Source organism: Podarcis pityusensis (genome assembly GCF_964106645.2).
Source record: "Podarcis pityusensis genome assembly, chromosome: 1".
Classification (NCBI taxonomy): domain Eukaryota; kingdom Metazoa; phylum Chordata; class Lepidosauria; order Squamata; family Lacertidae; genus Podarcis; species Podarcis pityusensis.
Genome location: NC_138028.1, coordinates 10,877,025 through 10,898,425, shown reverse-complemented (window position 1 = coordinate 10,898,425; position 21,401 = coordinate 10,877,025). Strand labels below are relative to the sequence as shown.

General features: G+C 43.0%; 1 protein-coding gene across 1 annotated transcript in view; it reads right to left on the bottom strand.

Annotated features, from left to right (window-relative positions):
- BRF1 (BRF1 general transcription factor IIIB subunit) overlaps window positions 1-21,401 on the bottom strand; it is a 200,807-nt gene that overhangs the window by 165,589 nt on the left and 13,817 nt on the right. Inside the window, exon 3 of the mRNA XM_080976442.1 lies at window positions 1,404-1,577. Within this exon, the coding sequence (XP_080832568.1) occupies window positions 1,404-1,577 (174 nt within the window). The remainder of the gene's footprint in view (window positions 1-1,403; window positions 1,578-21,401) is intronic.

The following is a 21,401-nucleotide window of genomic DNA, read 5'->3' as shown; positions in this document are numbered from 1 at the left end:
GAACTGTCGTATGCATTTTCATCTAATCTTCTGTTTACTTTCAATATTGTGATTCATGTTGGATTTTTGGTATTTTTGTTCTTTTTCATTCTTATCCCAAACACTGCGCTCTGCTACCCCCTCTAAGGCAAGGAACCTCTGACCTGCGGGCTTCATTAGACCTGACAGACCACTCCATTTGGCCCACAAAGCTGTTTCAGCCCAGCCTGTCCCACACCTGACTTCACATACTTTTCAAAGTGCCATGGGTAAGCCAAGTCATGACACCATTGTGATGTCCCACCTGTCAAATGTGGTCCAAGAAGGGCTGAAAGAGTTCACCACCCTTGAGCTAAGTCTTAAAGTCTAAGGTTTACACAACATATTACCTAGATAATAAGGGAAACTGCATAATATTCTAGCAGGCTAACAAAGGACAGAAGTAGCATAGCTCTCTTGAAGGAGGCACATGCTCATTCCTGGTCCGCCTGAGGAAGTATTTCCTTCTATCAATGCGGACCTGAAATTCTAAGAAGCAGAAGGAATTCAATATACTGGGTTTGTTTGCACATTGCGCTTGTATTGTGGTATGAACCCCAGATCACTGTTTGTTCATTTGTTTGTTCCGCGAGCAGGAAGCCGAAAACAACAAACATCACTAATGTGAAAAAAATCAAACATTCCCAAGAAAATGGTACGCCATAAAAGAACACCAGGATCATGAAGTGAAGGTGGAAATGGGTACAAAATGTGAAAGACAGTTTGCCTGCTCAGCAGAGTGGGAAGGTTCAAAGGACTGCTTTTTTGGCTTTAATCAAAATGAAATGCATCTTATGCTGCTTTTATCTACATCATCACAGTTTTGCATGGGTGGGTGAAATAAATAAATGGAAAGGTCCTGCTCTCCATTTATTTACTGTCCACCCCCCACCCACCCACACCCAGTGGGTTCTCCTTGCTTACCAGGCTTTGGGAAGAAGGGGAGAGGGCTCTGTGACACTGTCTTCCATCTTGGAAGGGGGGCTGGCAGTTCCTGAGGTTCCTGGCTATATGCAATTTTGCATTTACAAGTGAACTTTCCAAATCAAACCCTCGCTTAAGATGAAAGTTACCTGTACACTGTATTGTTGCAAATATAATTTGTTGTCGCTATATTTTGACATGAGACAATCACCCTTAAAAAGCACATGCATAAAGAGATTTAGGGCATACACAGCTAGTAAATAGGCACATTTAATTGTTTCCTACCAATTTCACCATTGACTTTTATTCAAGACAAAATGTTTTCCTGGCCTTCTCTTCGATGAGTGACAAGATTAAACTGTACAAAAATGGACTTATATTTGAATTAGCACAGAAGAGTTAAGCGCTCAAACGGCCCACGGAATGCCCCCCAAAATATTCAAGCAGCAGTGAAAGGATACGTGGAGTGCCTTCTGTTCTGCACACCAGGTAGAGGCAAGCAGCGATCACATGGGTCATCTTCCTCCCTCGGGTTAAGTGCTTGCTCACGGCCATCTTGAAAAAATTGAAGGCTGTATCAAGGCAATGCTGATTCAGTTGCAGCTGGTTCCCCAAATGATGGATCTGCCGTTTTCCTTTCAAGAGAAAACATAATAATAATAATAATAATAATAATAATAATAATACACCATTTGCAAAGCATACTTACACTATGAATTGAAGTCAACTTGGTTGCTCTATACTTTGGGGTAGGATGTTGTTTTGTTATAAAATAAGAAGTTAAAACTTTTAAAGCCGCTAGGTCCTTTCTCTTTCTCAGATACTATATAATTTGCACCCAGGAAGGGGTTGTGTTCACTCAATATGGGTAGTATAAAGATTTTTACTTAAAACTATGTACAGTGTTAAATATATACAACACCCAAATCAATTATGAATTTCTGCAATGCTGCCCGCAGATCACAAAAAAACTCCCACAAACTAATATATATCCACTTAGATAGCATAGGGTACAACAATTTGTAGCACATTCATTCTTTCTTTCTTTCCAATAGTGGGTATATTCACAATTTTGCTTGTATAAAACTACAGTACAGTAGTCATTTTTTGACACTGTAGTCCTAGGCACTTGCCCAAGGTTAAGCTACACTAAAAAGAATGGATTTTACTTCTGAGTAGATATGCATAGCATAAAATTCATATATGTGCCAAATATGTGCTACTATAAATGATAGATTTTAAGCTGTTAGAGAAATCAAATAAGTTTAGGTTGGATGATAAATAAGCCTGCATTTCAGTCCCCCCCCCCCCAATTGTCTATTTCCCCACTGCTCCCAAAAAAGCAAAACCAGATTGTGTGATTCCACCACCACCCATGGCTTCAAACAGATAAGCCAAAGGTTTGTTAAGAAGAGAGTGAACAATGCCCCTCAGTGTAAGGGTGCATGTCTCAAAATTGCAAACAGAAGACATTCCACGTTAGTTTGAAAGAAAAGTAGAAGTTTTCAGTTCACCAAAAACCTGGCAAAGCACATTCTTGCTCATGCAGGTCCCCTGACCACAAACAAGGCAAAACCACAACTGAGGAAATCTGGCCGTAGAAAGAGATGTGCCCTCTAAGATTGCCACTACTGTGGAAGTACTTCCTGCAAATCACATTTGAGGAGAGCTCAGCTGCCAGATTACAAAGATTAAGTTGTGGCTTCAAGAAGACGGATGCACCTTATTGCTTTGTTTGAAGCCCTCTAGATGACTCATAAGAGGATATGACACAGCTGGCGATACAGTTGTGGAAAGCATAGCACAGGCACATCATGCTAATAAACACTTCAGCTGCAGGAAACTGTGGCAAGAGCACAAGCCCAAATTGAAGGAGAGTAGTTATAGGAGAACAGGGTAAAGTAAGTATAGTATTTATTGACCGGCCAATGAGTAGAACATAGGTTCAATATGTAAGAAAAATGTTTCTGCCATGTGTTGTTACAGGAAACATGCAGAACATTAAAGTTTCATGGGGTTATTAGAAACAAATAACATTTCCATGCAGGGAGAGAAGTTTTCCATGTGGCTTGTTCAACAGTTTAAACTAAGCACATGATGACAACACCAGACTTGTCGGGGAAATGAAAACACTGTGTCCATGTGCATTACTTTGTGCTTCTTCTTCCGGACTTCCTTTCAAAGCACCTATAACACCAGGCTAAGGAGAGAGTAGCCAGCATATGACAGATAAGCTCTTATAGGGTCAGTTCATAACGCAACCTTCCATATGGGTCCTGTGTCCAATGGGCCAAGATAACAAATCTTCCACCACAACCAGTAGTATTTTATATGATCTAAAAGCTATACTCATAAGGGCTCAGAAATCTGCTTTACACCACTGATCCTTTATATCAGGGACTATACTGGGGTTGGGAAACAGAGGCACTCCAAATATTATAGGACTCCAACTCCCATCACCCCTGACCATTGCCCATGTTGGCTGGGCTTATGGGAGTTGAAATCCAGGAACATGTTCCCTATGCCTGGCCTGTCTTGCAGGATCTCTCCAGGATTTCAGTCACAAATCCTTTCCATCCCTACCAGAAGATGCCAGGGATTGAAGCTGGAACCTTTTAAATCTAAAAGTAAGATCTACCAGTATGCTGCATCCCTTCCCTGGATATATTAATCTATAAATTCAACTTCCCCCATAATACATTCACTAGGCTTTCTCTGTCGTCTGCATTGCCTACCAAATTTGTTTGAAGAAACCCAATCCTGGCCTGTGTTATACCAGTTATAAACAGGGGGAGTGAGCTTTGCCCTGGGAATTACAAACTGCACTTGATGAGACTGACTAGAAATGTGGAGAAAGACATATCTCAATTCCTGAACGGTACTAAATATTATTTGATCAACACAGGATGCTCAAGATCTTGCTTTTCCAATCCAAGCTGATAAAACTGTTGCCGACAAAGCTCACATATATAATTTTAATATGTAATCTAAAAAGTGCCTTGTGTACTCCAAATCAGATCAAAGATGGTGCCAGAAACATGGGGAATTATTCATGGGACTTTTTCCACAATGAATCGTTTTGATTAAAGCCAACCAAGCTTTCACAGAACCACCTGGTGTCTCTCTCTGTATGCTTGTCTGTACGTGCATCATTTTTGAACTGCGAGAAACTAGACTTTGTTACTGCCGTCTTCCGACATGAGCAATGCCCATAGTGCTGCCAATCCCAAACCCCAATTGCCAAATGCCCAATCTAGCACCATTTTGCTAATTAAATTAAATTAAATTGCTTGCAGATGTGCCAGTGCTGCACTGGTCTCTAACCCACATAAATTAACTATCCTGAACAGGCTGTGCCTGGCTATAATTAAAATGGGATGTGCAGGTTAATCAGCAACTATGTTTTTAATTTCCCTACAAAGGAGCATAGTGCACCCACCATTATTTTTAATTCCTAAGCCTCTTTAACAAACATAATCCGTACTCTGATCTTAACCCCACACACACATACACCAAAAGAAGTTGCTCCTGCAGGGCACAGTGCAGCTGATTCTCTTGTGGCTGCTTCAAACGTTATGAAATTGTGAGATGAAAAGTAATACAAAGCTGGAACTGGCATGCAACCAGCATGCAAATACTAATGTGATCACATACATGTGCAGTTCTATGATTCCATGTATTTTGCTACATACAGATATGGCAGGCAGCTGCAATGAGCTGGAGCGCCCCAGTGTGCATACACCACATGCACCAACAGCAGAAATACATACTATGATTACTACATTATGCCCACCAGGCTGCGTGCTAATTCCTAAACAGAAGTACTTTCTCAATACCAGTTTTGTAATGCTTAGTAAACCCTTCTTTTTCCCTATGCTCAGGCGAATAAGAAATACCGTAATTTAGCACTGGAGTATAATGAAACACTGCTTTCTTCTGTCTGGGTCTACAAGCAAAACAGTGCAATTTTAATTTTGTAGATTGTAAACTGTGTGGCAGCCCTTTGGACTAGGGGTAAGGGTGGGCGGGTGAGTGAGTGAGTAAAATATAGCATGGCATACATTGAAAGTTCAAGCACATTATGTCACCAGTAACCATTTCCCAATGACGGCAAAGTGATTTTGTTTATACAAATTACCGTATTTTTCTGTCTATAAGATGCCCCTATGTATAAGATGCCCCCTATTTTTGAGGACTCCGATTTAAGAAAGTGGGGGGAGATGGCCCCCATGTATAAGATGCCCCCAAATTTTGGACATTATTTTTTAGGAGGGATACCCACGTCTTATACATGGAAAAATACGGTATGTCATCTTTTCACATCTTTTTCATCTAATGTCCCAATTTGCTCCCTATTTTCTGCTTTTGGTGTATTAGAAGTAATTGTTTATTGTTTTAGTGATTCAGCACGACGTTCCTTATTCAACTTTCACTTACAACTGTCTCTGTTTACATTGGCATTTGGCATTACATTTGGCAGAGTTTGGACTCCTTTACACGTTCCTCATTTTAGCTTGTCTTTTTTAGCTGCTGTCCAAGCAGGGCAGGTGATAAAAATGTGGAACCGGTTTCCAGAAAACTGAAATAGTTTTGCAATCCTGGCTCATGGCACACCAACTAAGCAGGCCCTAGAGAAGATCCAGGTGGCCTGGCCATCTGTAGAAGCCCAAACCCTGATTTCACCTTCACCACCACAAAAGAACACTTGCATTAATAATCAAAAGGGGAGATAATTTTAACTTGCTGAAGGACCAGTACAGGCCTGCCTCATATAATGAGAAGCTGTGAAATGAATTAATAGAAACATGCTATTAGCTACCGAGTGCCGAGTTCAGACCAGCAGCGCTTCAAGTTCAGTGTTTCGTAGGAATCTGAAACACGCAACTACGTTTGCACTGTGACGGTGTGATGACACCTCAATACATCAGCACAACAGACAATTCAGCAAAACTGCAAGGCTTCATCAACAGGATGCCTAGATTAGAGCCTCCGGATCATCCTCTTCACTCCAATGAGCTCTCTCTCAAGTGGTTAATAAAGCTGTATTCCCTGCAGGCCCAGAGAGCTTCAATCTGTCAACCACTACGCATTGAAGGGTGTGGAAACTAAGCAGCAATCATAACGGGGAATTACAGCTTTAAGGAGTGACAGCACTGACAGCAAAAGATCAAGTGTATTTCTCCCCCCCCCCCCCGACTGGAGACCAGGGCAGAGAAACAGCCCAATTAAGGTGAGAGTCAGTAAGCCTAGAAAAGCCAACACAGACTTTTGAGAAAATCCTGTCCTCGGGGGCCATGAAAAGCGCTTTATATATTGCACCTCAGTAACTTCCAAACAAAAGGTCAGGGCTTCTGCTAGTATCGAGCACTGGGGTACATAGCATGTCCAGCTGTTCACTGAGAGTAAGTGGGTAGAGTAATGAACTTTGACCAGGGAGGCATCCGTTCAAATCCGAACTCTGCTATAAACCTCACTGGGTAACCCTGGACCAGTGGCTAACTTCTAGTACCTATTATAACCTACCATGGAGAGTTTCCTGAGAGGATGCACTGCAACCCGCAACCTTGCTGAGGGAAGAGGAAAAGTCAAAGGAAAGCTGGGCCTGGGACAGTCAGATAAAATGAGAAATCTCACTGATTCCACATGCCTCTGAAGCTCATTACAACACCAGGGACAAGTTCCCTTCAGGCTCAGGAGAAGGGCGGGGGTCCATCCCTGACCTGACAGTGTACTACAGAGACACTCAGATAAAATGTGGCTTCTTTCTCACTGCCTTCCAAGTGTCTCTGAAGTTCAGGCTATCACTGGGGCAGGGGAGGAGGAATAATGTCAATGGAAACCACATACTTTGACTGCAAACCAAGGCTAGGTGTAATTTGGGGGTTGGGGAACTGCTGTGAACAAAAAAATTGGGACCATCCACAGTTCAGGAAGCAATTCAACCATAGAAGATAAAGCTCACAGTTAATAAGGTTGTTATTAATAATGATGGTGGTGATCAATCGTCTTCCACAGGTATATCTAAGGCAACGCACAAAACATTGTAATTTAAAAATGTTTGGCATGCCAATCTAGGATGGAAGACAAGTATGAGAGTGAGCCCCGTTTTCCCTCCACTTGCTGCAACCAAAATATATATGGATTGGCTGGAATAAGAGCTCTGTCCCAGCAGAAAAATACACAGCTCCGTTGGATCAGATGCACAACCCGTAACTACTAGAAACCCTGCATTCAGTGTAGTGGACCCAAGCCTGTGGAATTCCATTCCAAAGGAAATTAGACAGACACCCTCCTTGCTGAACTTCAGGCACGTGACAAAAGAATTTCTTGTTCCAGAAGGCGTCTTATAGTCAATTTTCATGGTTTTACTGTCCCCCTTTCTGTAAACTGTGTTTATGCATACCACTTAGAAATGTGAATAATTAAACAGTATTAAAAATGTCTTAAATAAATAAAAGTTGCAGCAGGAAACACTGCAAGGTGGTGGTATGTGAGTCAAAGTCTCAGAATTCCAACATATCTCCAAAAAAGCATACAATATATTTTACCGTATCAGGTTTGCTTTGGTTTCTTTACATATTTGTGAGGATTCTTCTACTAGGATATACTAGAATTATGCCAACTTCTGAAACACCATGCCAACAGCACATCCATCTTATGCATCAAGAGAGGCATTGCTCCTGAGCCGAGGAATTGTCTGATCCTTCCTTCAAGACATAAGTTATTCATCAGGGCACTGAATTACTTTTCACAGCCCCAAGCCATTGTCTTTTGCTTCAGTCATCTTCTGATCTAGAGCCTTGCTTGGAGGAGCATTCTAATTGGTCCTGTTTGGAGTCACACTTCAGAGCAGACACTTATTCATCATATATCAAAATCTGAAAATGGTGCCCCATAGGACATACCTTATACAAAGTCCTACTAGTGAGCAACATTCTATGCCTTCAAAGATCATTTATCCACTACTACTGAAGTAGAAACATCTGCAAAGAGCAGTGTTTATTCACAATAGTCAAGTCTCTCGCTAGGTAAATCTGGCTAAAGATTGTGCGGGGGGGGGGGGGGGTTAAGTGCAACAACACTATCATCATATACAGCTGTAGACAGTTTGTCTCCACTATATAGATACCCTGGTTCAGGAATGGATGAGAGAAAGAGGTTTATAATGGGAAGCATGGATGATGGCATTTGAAATACTGCTACATATGAATGCATGAATATATATGTTGTTGTTGTTGTTGTTTTAATTAAGTACTGCTGTCCCAAAGGTTTTTACAGATCTTCCCACCACATCAGCACCATCCACTTAGCTTGTGGTTTCTTAAACTGTAGGGTGCATTCCCCAAATGAAAAGCACCAGATTATCTAATAATCTCATAATCTGAGTGCTCTATCTTGCCACAAGCAAAAACAGACTATTGGGGCTCCACATTATCCTCGTTCCCACTAATTTTAAGATTAATTTAAGTTTTTTGAATGGCTTTGCAAGATGGGCGCGGTGGCACATGAAGGAACCAAGGAACCAAAGCCACCTCTTTAAGAATCATGCAGTCTTCACCTAAAATGGCTTATCATATCAAAGAGTAAATCAGGCCCACTGAGAATCATGGTTTGCAAACCGGGAGCACACAACTTCACCTCACCTCCACAACAATTACGCCCTTCACCTTTTTAACTGCAGCAGTTATTGCAGACCTGTGGCCCTCCAGGTGTTACTGTACTATAGTTCCCAACTTCCCTGACCACTGACCTTGATGGTGGAAGTTGGAACAACATATGGACAGTCACAGTTCCCCGGCCCTAAACTGAAGTTTCAGTCCTTGATCTTTGCAGGAACTGTCTTTTGTGTTAACTATGGTTTTCATCAGTGCTCATATCAACGCAAGAGCGAAGCTAACAAAGCAAAGAATAAAAGTAAAAGGAGTGGGGAATTGCTCTGGACAATCGCAGTCTTTTAACCATAGTTAGGAAATCAGGAGCATTATGACTGCTCTGGGCCTAAGATCATTTTACAGACCATTTGCCGGCCTTTCCATCAGAATCTCAGCCTTTGGTCTCCCCAAATTTCCCAGAGGTTTATTTCAATGACTCTGACTTAAACCAGAGCTTGGCAGTGCTCTTAGGAAAGCACTTATTTATATCATTGGAAAATACACAAATAGAAATACAAGATAAAAAAGAAAGCTATTAAAAACAATAGTCCTGCCTCCACAGACAGAGGCGGTATGCTTCTCAATACCAGTTGCTGGTAAATCACAAGTGGGCAGAGTGTCGTTGCATAAGCATGTGGACCAGATGGGCCTTTGGCCTGATCCAGCAGGGCTCTTCTTATGTTCTTAAAAATACTGTCCTACTGAAGACTGCAGAAGATAAAACTTCTTGAAAACATTGTCTGCATTACATTTGACTAAAACAAAATTTGCTCTAAAAAGAGATTCCATGGTGACTCAATTAGACAATTAGCTTTCTCATTTCCAAAAGTATTACCAACCTTCCAGTATTAGAAACTCAGATATATAAGCTAGGAACAAATGGCACCTTAAATCTAGGTTACAGTCACCACAATGGAATATCTATTCGCCAGGGGTTGGACTAGATGACCCTCAGGGTCCCTTCCAATACTACAATTCTACAACTCTATGATCTCAACTACATTGCTTGACTGTAGTTGTTGTAGGTTATTGAATTTATATACCACCCTATACCCGCAGGTCTCAGGGCAGTTTACAGAATAAGATCAAAATATAAAACCACAAAATCCATAATCAAAATAACAACACCAACCCAATAACACCCCCCCCCAAAAAAAAACCTCCACATTTTAAAAGGGCATAGTTTGCTCTTCCAACAATTCACTTGTCCCAATATTCAAGAAGGAGAAACACAAACAGTGGAAATGGAAATGGGATTAACTATGGACTAAGGCAGAGGCTTTTAAACTGTAGTCACCAACCTGGTGCCCAGAAATCTCCAAGCAGTTGCAGTGGCAGTGGCACCCTCCCTGTAAGGCCAAGGTTTGGCTTCACATGTTGTCCAAACCAGGACTCCTGGGTAAGCTGTCTCCTAACTGATCATCAACAGGGGCTACAGATCATGGCTAATAGGAGACAATTTAAGCACAAGGCCCTTGGCTTAGCACAGCAGTAAAAAGGACTGGGGATGATCAGGGCAGCTGTGAGCATCTCTGCCGTACATTCACATGGTCTCAATGAGTCGTACCTTGGCATAATGTTGTGCAAACCAGGCAAAGGACATGCTCAATGCTTATGATAATCCACAATGCCCAGAGCTTGCGTTTCCTTAAATTCCTGTTGTTTTCATGCAACGATCACCAACTACACACAGTGCATTTTGTGTTAATAAGAATCTGAATGATTTAGCTATATAGCCTTTCCCTGCTCCTCGCTTATTTTGGTATGTGGAAAAGATTCATAAGCCTCACGAGTGCAGTGCAGCTTCTTAGAAAAACAAAAAACAAAAAAAATCAACTGATTTGACTATAATTAGCCCACAGCTTTGTTGTATTCTGCACTGGTTAATTTCCCTTTAAAAGGCAGCCCCCATCATGCCTTTTTCTTCCCTTTGTTCTAGCACAAAAGATTCCCAAGACTGGAAATTTTCAGAGAAAATAAAAATTCTTAATAATAAAAATGTGTTAAGCTGCAAAAGAAGATCATGCACCTCAGAACAAAAGGACCTCCTGAATAACCCTCAAACTGTTCCAAGTCAGCTTCCAGCTTCAAGAACAAGGATTGCAATGACTGAAACCATTCGCTCTTAAAAGATGAACTATATGCTACTTGCAAACACATATAATAAAACTCCTAATGGATGCTGCTTTTAGGCAAAGCAGATTCAGAAGAGGCTAGAAAACAGAGCTCAACCCTCCCCGTGCCTGCTTTTTTACCCTGAAACACCCCACCCCACAGCCACGTCTCCCTCTACTGATGCTTGGACAAATCCATTACAACAGCACAGACAGGGAAGCCCACTGATGAGCAAGGATGTTCCCCTTCCAGGATGGCCCATTACAACGCTACTGCTGGTTAAGTGAGTATGTGGGGAAGGCTGGCCGTCACTGCACCCCGACTACCACAAGCAGGCATACCTAGTCACTGCTTGTGGGCACAGTGGGGAAGGATTGGGATAACTGTCAGACTCCCCCTGACTCATCCGTGGGTTTGCCTGGAGACAGAGTTGGACTAGATGACCCTTGGGGTTCCTTCCAACTCTACGATTCTGTGAGCCATCAGCTTCACATAATGATACAGCGCAAAGGAGTAGCTAAGTGGCGACAGAGGTACTGAGGGGCAAAAAGTCAATATCCCTGTCTGTATTGATAAATTAATAAAATGTTATTGTGCTATCACGGTGGACCTGGACTTTCCAGCTACCTAGTAGAAACTAGTATGATGCTCCCAAGCCCGTAATTTGCAGGTCCCTTTGTGTGTGTGGCTTTAAAGGAACAAGAAAATACAGGCTCAGTGGGTTGCTTTTATTAAACAGCATATAAACTTAATGTAACATAAGAACAGCCTGATGAATCAGGCCAATGGCCCTTCAAGCCCAGCATCCTCTTCTCACATAGAATAGAATCATAGAGTTGGAAGAGACCACAAGGGCCATCGAGTCCAACCCCCTGCCAAGCAGGAAACACCATCAGAGCACTCCTGACATATGGTTGTCAAGCCTCTGCTTAAAGACCTCCAAAGAAGGAGACTCCACCACACTCCTTGGCAGCAAATTCCACTGTCGAACAGCTCTTACTGTCAGGAAGTTCTTCCTAATGTTTAGGTGGAATCTTCTTTCTTGTAGTTTGGATCCATTGCTCCGTGTCCGCTTCTCTGGAGCAGCAGAAAACAACCTTTCTCCCTCCTCTAGGTGACATCCTTTTATATATTTGAACATGGCTATCATATCACCCCTTAACCTCCTCTTCTCCAGGCTAAACATGCCCAGCTCCCTCAGCAGTTCCTCATAAGGCATCGTTTCCAGGCCTTTGACCATTTTGGTTGCCCTCCTATGGACACGTTCCAGTTTGTCAGTGTCCTTCTTGAACGAGGCCTACTGGAAGCCTAGAAGGAGGACACAAGTGCAACAGCACTCCTCTCCTCACCTGTGATTCCTAGCAACTGGCATTCAGAAGCAGTACAAACGAGTGGAGACAGTTCTGTGTATCTGGAATCGGAAACAATCTGAGACTGGGATATATTTTCCCCCCTCCTGTAATTTTCACAGCACAAATGCTGAAGAAGAAAAATTGCATAAGGCTGCAGCAATTTCAAACAAAAACTGCACTTACTCATCTGCTGCAAACAGCTAATAAACAGAACATTTCTACAAATCCTCCCACTCACGTGAACTCAAGCCAAAGAACAGAACACAAAATACCTTCCTTCCCCTTCAAAAGGGAAGGGTTGCAAGTGCCGCGGCTGCGTTCTTCCCCCTCCGTTTCTCACATATGCACAGGCACCGTTAGAACGCCGAGTCAATTCCAGCCCAGAATTTCAAGAGAAGCTCCTTCCAGGGATATGGTGCCAAAATAAATGTTTTATTTTGTAGACTCCCAACATAATGAAGAGAGAAAAGTGCATCCAGCGTGAGAAAAAATGCTATGGCTCAACAGACCTGGGTGAGAAAATGGCACACTGTGGAAACACACTGCAGAAACCACTGGCAAAAACACCTGCCATGTCTACAAAGCAAGCTGAGAAGGGTTAATGGAGGTGGATCAGATATTATCTCCTCCTTCCCCTTCCCTGCTCTGGCCTACAGACTAGTGCACAGGGAATCACAAACAAGTGGTCACTAATGCAAGGTGCGTGCTGCGGCTATTTTGGCAGTGGAATCAGCCCTCCATGGCCACCATGTCTCTGAATCACCAGCAAACTATTGTACATCTCAGGTCTTCCCCTACACACCAAAGAACAGGAGCTACTGAGTACAGTCACTATATCCTGCTCCATGATACAGCCTCTCTTGTAGGAATTACAACACTCCTCTACCAGAATGGAATAAAAGTAAGCTTGTCCCAACTTAAATAAGGGCTAAAGGTGTGTTCAAAGCATGTGTTTTACTTGCAAGAGATCCCATGTAAGGCTGGGAAAGAGTCCTGTCTGAAATCCTGGCAAGCTACTGCCAAATCATGTAAAATAGACAATAGTGAGATAGATGCATCAAAGAACAAAGGCAGCTTCCTCTGTACGACCAAAGAGCTCATTTTAGGAGTGTCTTAGTACAACGCAGAAAGAAGCAAAAATTCACTGCTGGTCATCATATTTACTACACATACGGTATTGTTGTTGTTTAGTCGTGTCCGACTTTTCGTGACCCCATGGACCAGAGCACGCCAGGCACTTCTGTCTTCCACTGCCTCCCACAGTTTGGTCAAACTCATGCTGGTAGCTTCAAGAACACTGTCCAACCATCTCGTCCTCTGTTGTCCCCTTCTCCTTGTGCCCTCCATCTTTCCCAATATCAGGGTCTTTTCCAGGGAGTCTTCTCTTCTCATGAGGTGGCCAAAGTATTGGAGTCTCAGCTTCAGGATCTGTCCTTCCAGTGAGCACTCAGGGCTGATTTCCTTCAGAATGGATAGGCTTGATCTTCTTGCAGTCCATGGGACTCTCAAGGGTCTCCTCAGCACCATAATTCAAAACACATACAGTATACCTGGTGCCTAATCTGACATCCTCAGAAACTCAACTTCAGTTTGTATTTAGAGGAAGGTTCCAACCAATACGAAATTTCCAAACTCAGAGGAAACCTCAGAGTTATCCAAGCAGTGAAGCTGGAGAAAGGTTCAGAAGCAAGAGCGGGGCAGGCCGGCCTTCAGAATCTCCCACCCCAGGAAAGGTCACCTGGTGGCTGCTTTATCATTTAGCTTTGTCCTGGGGAGCCGCTGCATGTCAGTGAAGACAATACTGAGCTAGATGTACCAGTGATCTGACTCAATATACAGCAATAGCCCTCCCATTAACAAGTCCTTTGTTGTCATAAGTATCATAGGCTAACAATCACCTATGTTTAAAGTCCAGGAGACACCACTGGGGGCACTTAGCCTACAGTAACTGGACAGGTTTGATTAAAATATATATATTAGCATAAACTCTGAGCCTTGCAATAAAATAAAGTAGACATAACCAACCAACTAAGCAATGTTCCCAGGCAGTCTCTATCTTTCTTCAGAGTCTTCAGCTGCCTGGCAGCAGTGATTAGAGAGCTGAACTGTGTATGGTGCGCATGTGAGCAACAGAGAGAATTTGCTACCCACCCAGAATCTTACAAACCTAAAGGAATCAAATTAAGCTTGAATAGATGAGTGTCCTTCACTCAAGGAATATCAATTTACAGTACTTTTATATTGTACTGGATTTTATATGAATATAATCCACCAAGAGGGTTGCACACAAAAGAAAGCATAAAACATAGCAACAACGTGCAAAAAGGCTTCAAAATTACACTGAAGTAATAGCTGGAAAACCAGTGCTCTACATCAGGAATCCTACCAAGAGACAAAACACAAGACATAATTAGGCCCACAATGTACAGCTGATTCACCACTTAAATGCCTTTTGGTCAATTAGAAGTCCATGGAACCATTAAAAAAAACTGCAGGTGGCAGACACCATCTTAGAGGAGACATTCCTCCTCTCTGACTCAAGAGGGAATGCCTCTTCTTAGATAGCAGCTCTTGTGACTGTTTACTATTTACAGTGGTACCTCTGGTTACGTACTTAATTTGTTCCGGAGGTCCGTTCTTAACCTGAAACTGTTCTTAACCTGAAGCACCACTTTAGCCAATGGGGCCTCCCGCTGTTGCTGCGCCGCCGCCGCACAATTTCTGTTCTCACCCTGAAGCAAAGTTCTTAACCCAAGGTAATGTTTCTGGGTTAGTGGAGTCTGTAACCTGAAGCGTATGTAACCCAAGGTACCACTGTACTTATTAGATCTGTAGCGCCCTATACCCATAGATCTCAGGGTGGTTCAAACATAAAATTACAATAGAAAAACACACAAAATACATAATAAAAACAAAGACAAAGACAATCCAATAATCCCCCAATAATGCAATGGTCCCCAATTAACTAAGTACCGCGGGGCCCCTTGTTTTTCAAAAGCCAAGACATAGAACCCTTGTTTGAAAATGTTGGTGGGTGCATTACATAAAATCAAAGAGAGTGCCTTCAGAAACACTGTTTTATTCATATTCACAGTTATGCTGATTAAAGGAGTGATCCTATAACAAGACCCACCAGGTTCAGCAGGGTTAGGATCCAGTGTAGGTTTCCAATTTGGGGTCCAGAACGCACCTAGGGGGTGCATGGCCCCATCCCTTGCCTCCCCCCCTAATTTTTGTCATTTTTGCATGGTAATATCGCAATTTTATGGTCTATTTTAGCACTGTGTGGTTTTTCAATACATTGGCCAAAATCAGTTTTGAAATCACACCTCGATAATGATTTTGACTTGGCAATATGCAACAGTATATTGCTCCTCGCGGATGTGAGAGCAGGGCAGCCGATTTCAAGGCACCGCTGATATCTCAAGATGATCTCAGCCAATAACACTGCTGATCTGAGCTGCCTTGCCCTCACACAGACGGAGAACAGGGCAGCTGATTGCCCTCAATTCAAGGCACTGTGGCACTACCTTCCTCTGGCACTGAGGCACAGCAGCTTTTCTCAGTCAGCAGGAAAGTAGTAGCTGCCATAGTGGGTGTGCATCTTCACTGGCTGCCTCGCTGATGGCAGCTTGATGCACCCCCATCCCCTCAAACCATGCGATGGAGGTGATTCCACTTCCTCTCCTGCCCCCACCCACCAGATCTCTAAGGCTGCTCCTTCCCTCATCTCCATGCCTGATCTCCAATTTCAGACATCGTGATATATCGGAATATCGCGATTTTTAGCTGCTGATCTATCACGAGGTATCGCTCAGCCATTCCTAGTCTGTTTTTTAGTATACCTAAAAACCTTTGCTTATTAGGAGCTACCCCACATTTTGTTCAAAAAATTGCTTTGCAGAGGTAACTACCATAGAGTCAGTAGCGCAGCAAGCCGCTGGGGCGCCTGGGGCAGGGCGGGGCGCCTATGGGGGTGGGGGAAGCTGAGGCAGGGCACGCTGCCAGAACTGTGTCCCTCCCAGCACCCTCTACCTGGAGGACCACGGAGTGGGACACAGTGCTTGTGCACCGCCCTAGCGCAGCCTGCAAAAGCAGCTTAGGGCTGGGGCCAGAGCTGCCGTGTTCCTGTGGGGCACCCTCCAGCTAGAGGGAGACAGTGAGTGACACAGTATGGCAGCTCTGGCATCCTGCAGGCACTTGCAGTAACTCGCAGGTGCCCTTCTGCTGGAGGGTACCTGTGGCGAGGTGGCATGCAGACTCATGGGGCCAGCACCACTCGTGGGGCCAGGGGAGGATGCAGCCCTGGGCTGCACTGCTTTTGGAAGCAGCACGCCAAGCTCTGGGGCACCTGGACTAGCACGTCACCTTGGGCCCCGGCGTGCCGTCCCCAATGTAAGTGCTGCCCGGGGTGCCCCACCCCCCTGGCCCCTAGCTACGCTAGTGCATAGAGTTATCAATTTTTTCAAAAGTAGGGGGTTCGTGGCTTGGCTTTTGAGAAATAGGGGGTCCTCAGTAATTAGTCAATTGGGAACCACTGATCTAGTGGATCGCTGGCTGAGCCAGGAGGTTTCTAATGCAGCCAGGCTATGCTGGCAAAACTCCTCATCAGTGGGATCCCAAGCCTGTTCGGCTTGGTCATGTGCCTGGCAACCTGGTGTAACTTTAGCTGTGGAAACACACTGGTGTAACGCCAACCCTATTTTAAAGGCTTGTTTTCCCTCTGCCACTTGTGAAACAAGTTTGGATCTGGTGTACTTTACGCTGGCTTAATCTACACTGGGTTGCTTTATGAGAGCTTCTTGTGTATAGGATTATTCCCTTAACTGATTAATCAGAGGAATTTGGCTAATTCATCAGTTAAGATTTCTTTAAGTGGACAGTACTGTGTGTCGTTGCTTTCATTTCACCCTGATGAAGAGTAAAGATCTTGAAACATACTGGGTCCCCCAGCTATTTATTTATGTAGATCGCCACTGTATTATTCAGCATAAAAGCCATACAAGGCAATGATTTCTTGAAAATTTGAGTTGGCTTAAGGTATTTTGTTAGCTCAGCTGACAAGCTCCCAACAATGGGCACAGACATGTGTGCATTCACACATGGAGTTAACGTTTTACTCATGCTGGAAATGTACGGTCACGTGCAACACACAGCTCCCTCTAGGAGTTTTAATGCTGTTAACTGTGTTTTTAAATACAGTTTCAACCAAACCCCATTTGCCACTAAATTTGCCAACATACAGGCTGCACATCTAATTCTCTACAGGGAAAAAAGCTCTCACTTTAATGGGCTTACAGAAATTGCTTTATGACTCTTAGCTTTGACTTCATGCATAATACAAGGAAAAGAGCACTGTGTATAATCACTGTGTGTGTAGGATATGAAATGGAACACCGGGGCTGCACTGATGACGGCACCAACATCAGCCATGCTTTGATTTTCATAGAAGAACAAATAAAAGTGGGGACATGACAATGGGGTTCCTCACTCTGGCCAACAGACCCCCACCCTTTAGATCCATAGTAAGCAAATATTGCAAAATGAGATCAAAATAAGCATAAAAATTATTAACAGGTTCTCCCAGTACAACCCACAAAAGTCCACAGGATATCTCCTACTTCTAAAGCTTTTGTTTTGTTTGTATACTGCCCTTCATCCAAAGATCACAGGGCAGTTTACAACATAAAAATACAAAATAAGAACACAAAATACATAACAAAGCAAAAACAAACCAATAACCCCTCCTCCCACAAACACATTTAAAAGGCCACAGAACGTTCAATCAGCCAAAGGCCCGGTTACAGAGAAACATAAAGATATGTAATGAAGGCACCAGACAATCCACCCTAGGGAGAGGGAACCCACTGCAGAAAAGGCCCGTTCTTGGGTTGCCAACCGCCAGAAATCTTATAAAGGAGGCACGTGAAAAAGGACCTCAAATGATTATTGCAGGGTTCAGGTTGGTTCATATGGGGAGAAGAAGTCCTTGAGGTACTACGGTCCTGGTGGCAAAGTTTGCAGATAGCAGCAAATTATTCAGGATGGTGAAAAATCAGATTGTGAAGAGCCAAAAGGATCGCTTTACTGGTAAGAAGGTCAGTTCTTCATGGGCTCCCAAACACAGCTTTGAATGAATGGTTCTTAGATTTCAGAATTGTCGGCTTCAATGGGGCATGCATATCTAAATAACTGTATTTTTATATTTTTAACTTGTTTTCTGCACGAATATTCTCACTGTCAACTTTGCTACTATCTCTCCCTCGCTTAGGATTACTGCCACTCAAGATGTCAGCAACTTTCACATTTTCCACCAGTCCTTCCGTATTTGACAGAAACAATTCAAGACCCGTCATATTCCTCATTGCTTCTTCCGTTTTCTGAAATAGGTTATCCTCAAGAAATTACTACACAGCCCATGTTTTGCCTCCAACAAATTAGGATAGATGAATTAATAAACCATTAATACCAGTTTATATATACTTGACAACTTTGCTGACTCCCTAAGAATGCATTTCATCTGTCTGTCTGATTCTGTCATTCCAAATCCATACCTATAGTTATGCCACCTCTCTCCCCACACCTTGCCCCCAACCTTCCTTGCTCTTAAAAATACAGAATGGTCTGCAGCTTCAATTTTGCAATTCTCCAATTTTGCTTTAAGCAATCTAACCTTCCTGATGTATTTCTTAATCAAGAAATACCAGTTCAATGGTTTTGAAGCATTATGAACTCAGGTCTGCAAATAAATTACCAAGTTCTAAATGCCATTAGAGAACTATTAGCAGCAGCAAAACAACAACTTCACCAAATGAATAGCTTTCTTACTTTTGCATAGTATTCAACTCCAGGGGGAAATGTAGTAAAAATGCTTCTGCCAATTCATTTAAAAAGTACTTGCATTAAGAAAAAGAAAAATATATATTTTTTTCCCTTCGTATGCACAAACTTTCCATACTGTTTTGGTTACATGACTCATTTCTCTCAGCTGTATCATCATTAAGTGGCCTGGTACAAATGTAATGTTCCATGAATACTAACTGTGGTCAAGAGATCAGGAACATGCAATAAGCGTGTAGGCTGGAGCCCAGGCCAGGGAGCAAACATATTATCAGATTATTATTATTATTATTATCATCATCATCATCATCATCATCATTACGTTTATTATTATTGTTATTGATATTATCATTACGCTCATCTGACTGGGTTACCAGTCAGTTGGAATGAGAGGACTGTGTCAATCTTCATTTTATATAATGCATTTGTTTTAGTCTTTAAATTGTAAACTTCCCTTGGGTGCGTTGGTACGAAGGCCATATGTAAATCCAATAAATCATCAGACCTGTTCTTTGATCTGATTTGAGAAGATTGAAATCAAGGGGCAAAGATTGCCCAAAATGAAGCGGAGGAAATTCCAGGATGAAGGATGTGAATAAAAGAGTTTCAATGTTTGTGTCTGAAGAAGAGCAAGTCAGGAAAAATAACCTGGCTGGAAGATAAAAACAGGTTAAAAATCATTAGCATTTCCCAAGGGAGAAACAAGCTGGGAAGTTTGATGATATATTCCAGCACTATGAAGTGGGTGGAAGAGAGAGGGAGGGATGGAATTTACGGTGGGTTAACTGCTAAATTAAGTGGTAAATTATTGACCGCTACATATGAGATTGAGATTAAATCTTAATTCCCTTTTCCCCCAAATCTGTTTCACCTTGAATGACATGACAATGTGAGGATGAACTAAAGCCAGCTGGGGGGAAGAGGTACCTAACTGAATTATGTTATTCCAATACTTACTTATCAGGACACCCAGTTCCTTAAACAAATAAATGAAGCAAGTAAGCATCTGTTAACCACAAATCATTCCATCACATATAATGCATGTAAAAAGTATAGGGGTGTGGATCTGGATTAATATCCCTATTCCACATTTGTTGGCAGTCGGCATCTATCTGTCTTAAGAGACAATGGGGTGCGCCTCTGAGGATAAAGCCAAACCGCTGTATTAGAAGCACTGAAGTGACTACCCCAGGGCACAAGGAGCACGATATATCCCTCACCAGAGGTACTACCCTTCTCCAGAGAAACTATCCCATATACCCCTTTTCACTATAATCTACTGTATTTTAAATTAAAGTCCTGTATGATCCTCTTCAACTTGTCTGACCCAAGTCTAGCCTTGGCCCTAGCACAGGGGTAGGCAACCTAAGGCCCATGGGCCACAAGCAGCCCACGGGGGTCGTCTAACTGGCACATGAGCCGCCCACTCAGCGAGTCCCTGCGCACTGTGCTAAACCGGCCCAGCGTGGCACCGGGACTCGCTTCCACGGTGCTGAAAATCGCGTCTGCGCAGAAATAGATGCCGAAAACTATGGGCACACGCATTCACACGCTCATGCAATCCGACCCAGGGAGGGATCTCCGCTGGAGTGAACCAGCCCAAGCGAGGTAAACCTTGCCGACCCCTGCCCTAGCACAAACATGTCAAAGTTTTGTTCTAAATTGGAGACACAGTTAGCTAAGAGAGGTCATCTTGTAGCTCTCACAAACACTATTTTCTTGGTGGTTGTGAAAATACTGGTGGCGGAATTCGAGATAGTGGGAATTACAAACTGAGATGTGGAATTTTAATATGCAATTTGCAAGCTGATTTCAGTCACTTTGCTGTATCACGGGACTTTCAAGTCTGTAAGAAATAAAATACTTGCCTCATCTACATTTTCCAAGAAATCCTTTGAATAAAACTAGTTACATTGATCTGTACCATCCGAAGCCTGTCTGTATGCCTGTCCTTGAGGCTAGCTCTGTAAAGGAGTGGCCCTGTGATGGAGTGCCTGATGGACACTAGATTGTAAGAACGTACTACCTTCCCAAGTTACAATTCAGAAACTTGACATTCATTTCCATGAACACGAATTCATGATCATCAAAGAAAGTTTCTCGCCGTTTCCCTCTCTACACTAACATACCCGATTCCTCAACTAGCTCTGTTCCAGGTAACTGGCAAATTGCCAGGACACAACAGAGGTTTGCTAAATCAGTATTTTCATCTTGCCTCTCTAAGGTGACAATTCTAAGTATACCCATAAAGCAGGGGTGCCAACTTGAATAAAATATTGTGGGGGGCCAGGTGAACCCAGCCCTGCATAACTGATCACATGACACAGTGCACACACACCATATGAATGGGAATGTGCTCATCAATTTTGGGGGGGCTCAGCCCCCTGAAATATTTTATTGTGGGGGCTGAAGCAATCCAAAAGATGTGCACTCAGAAGCGAGTCCCACTGCATTCAGAAGGAAATCTAATTCTATTCAGCATACTTCCAGGAAAGCGTGC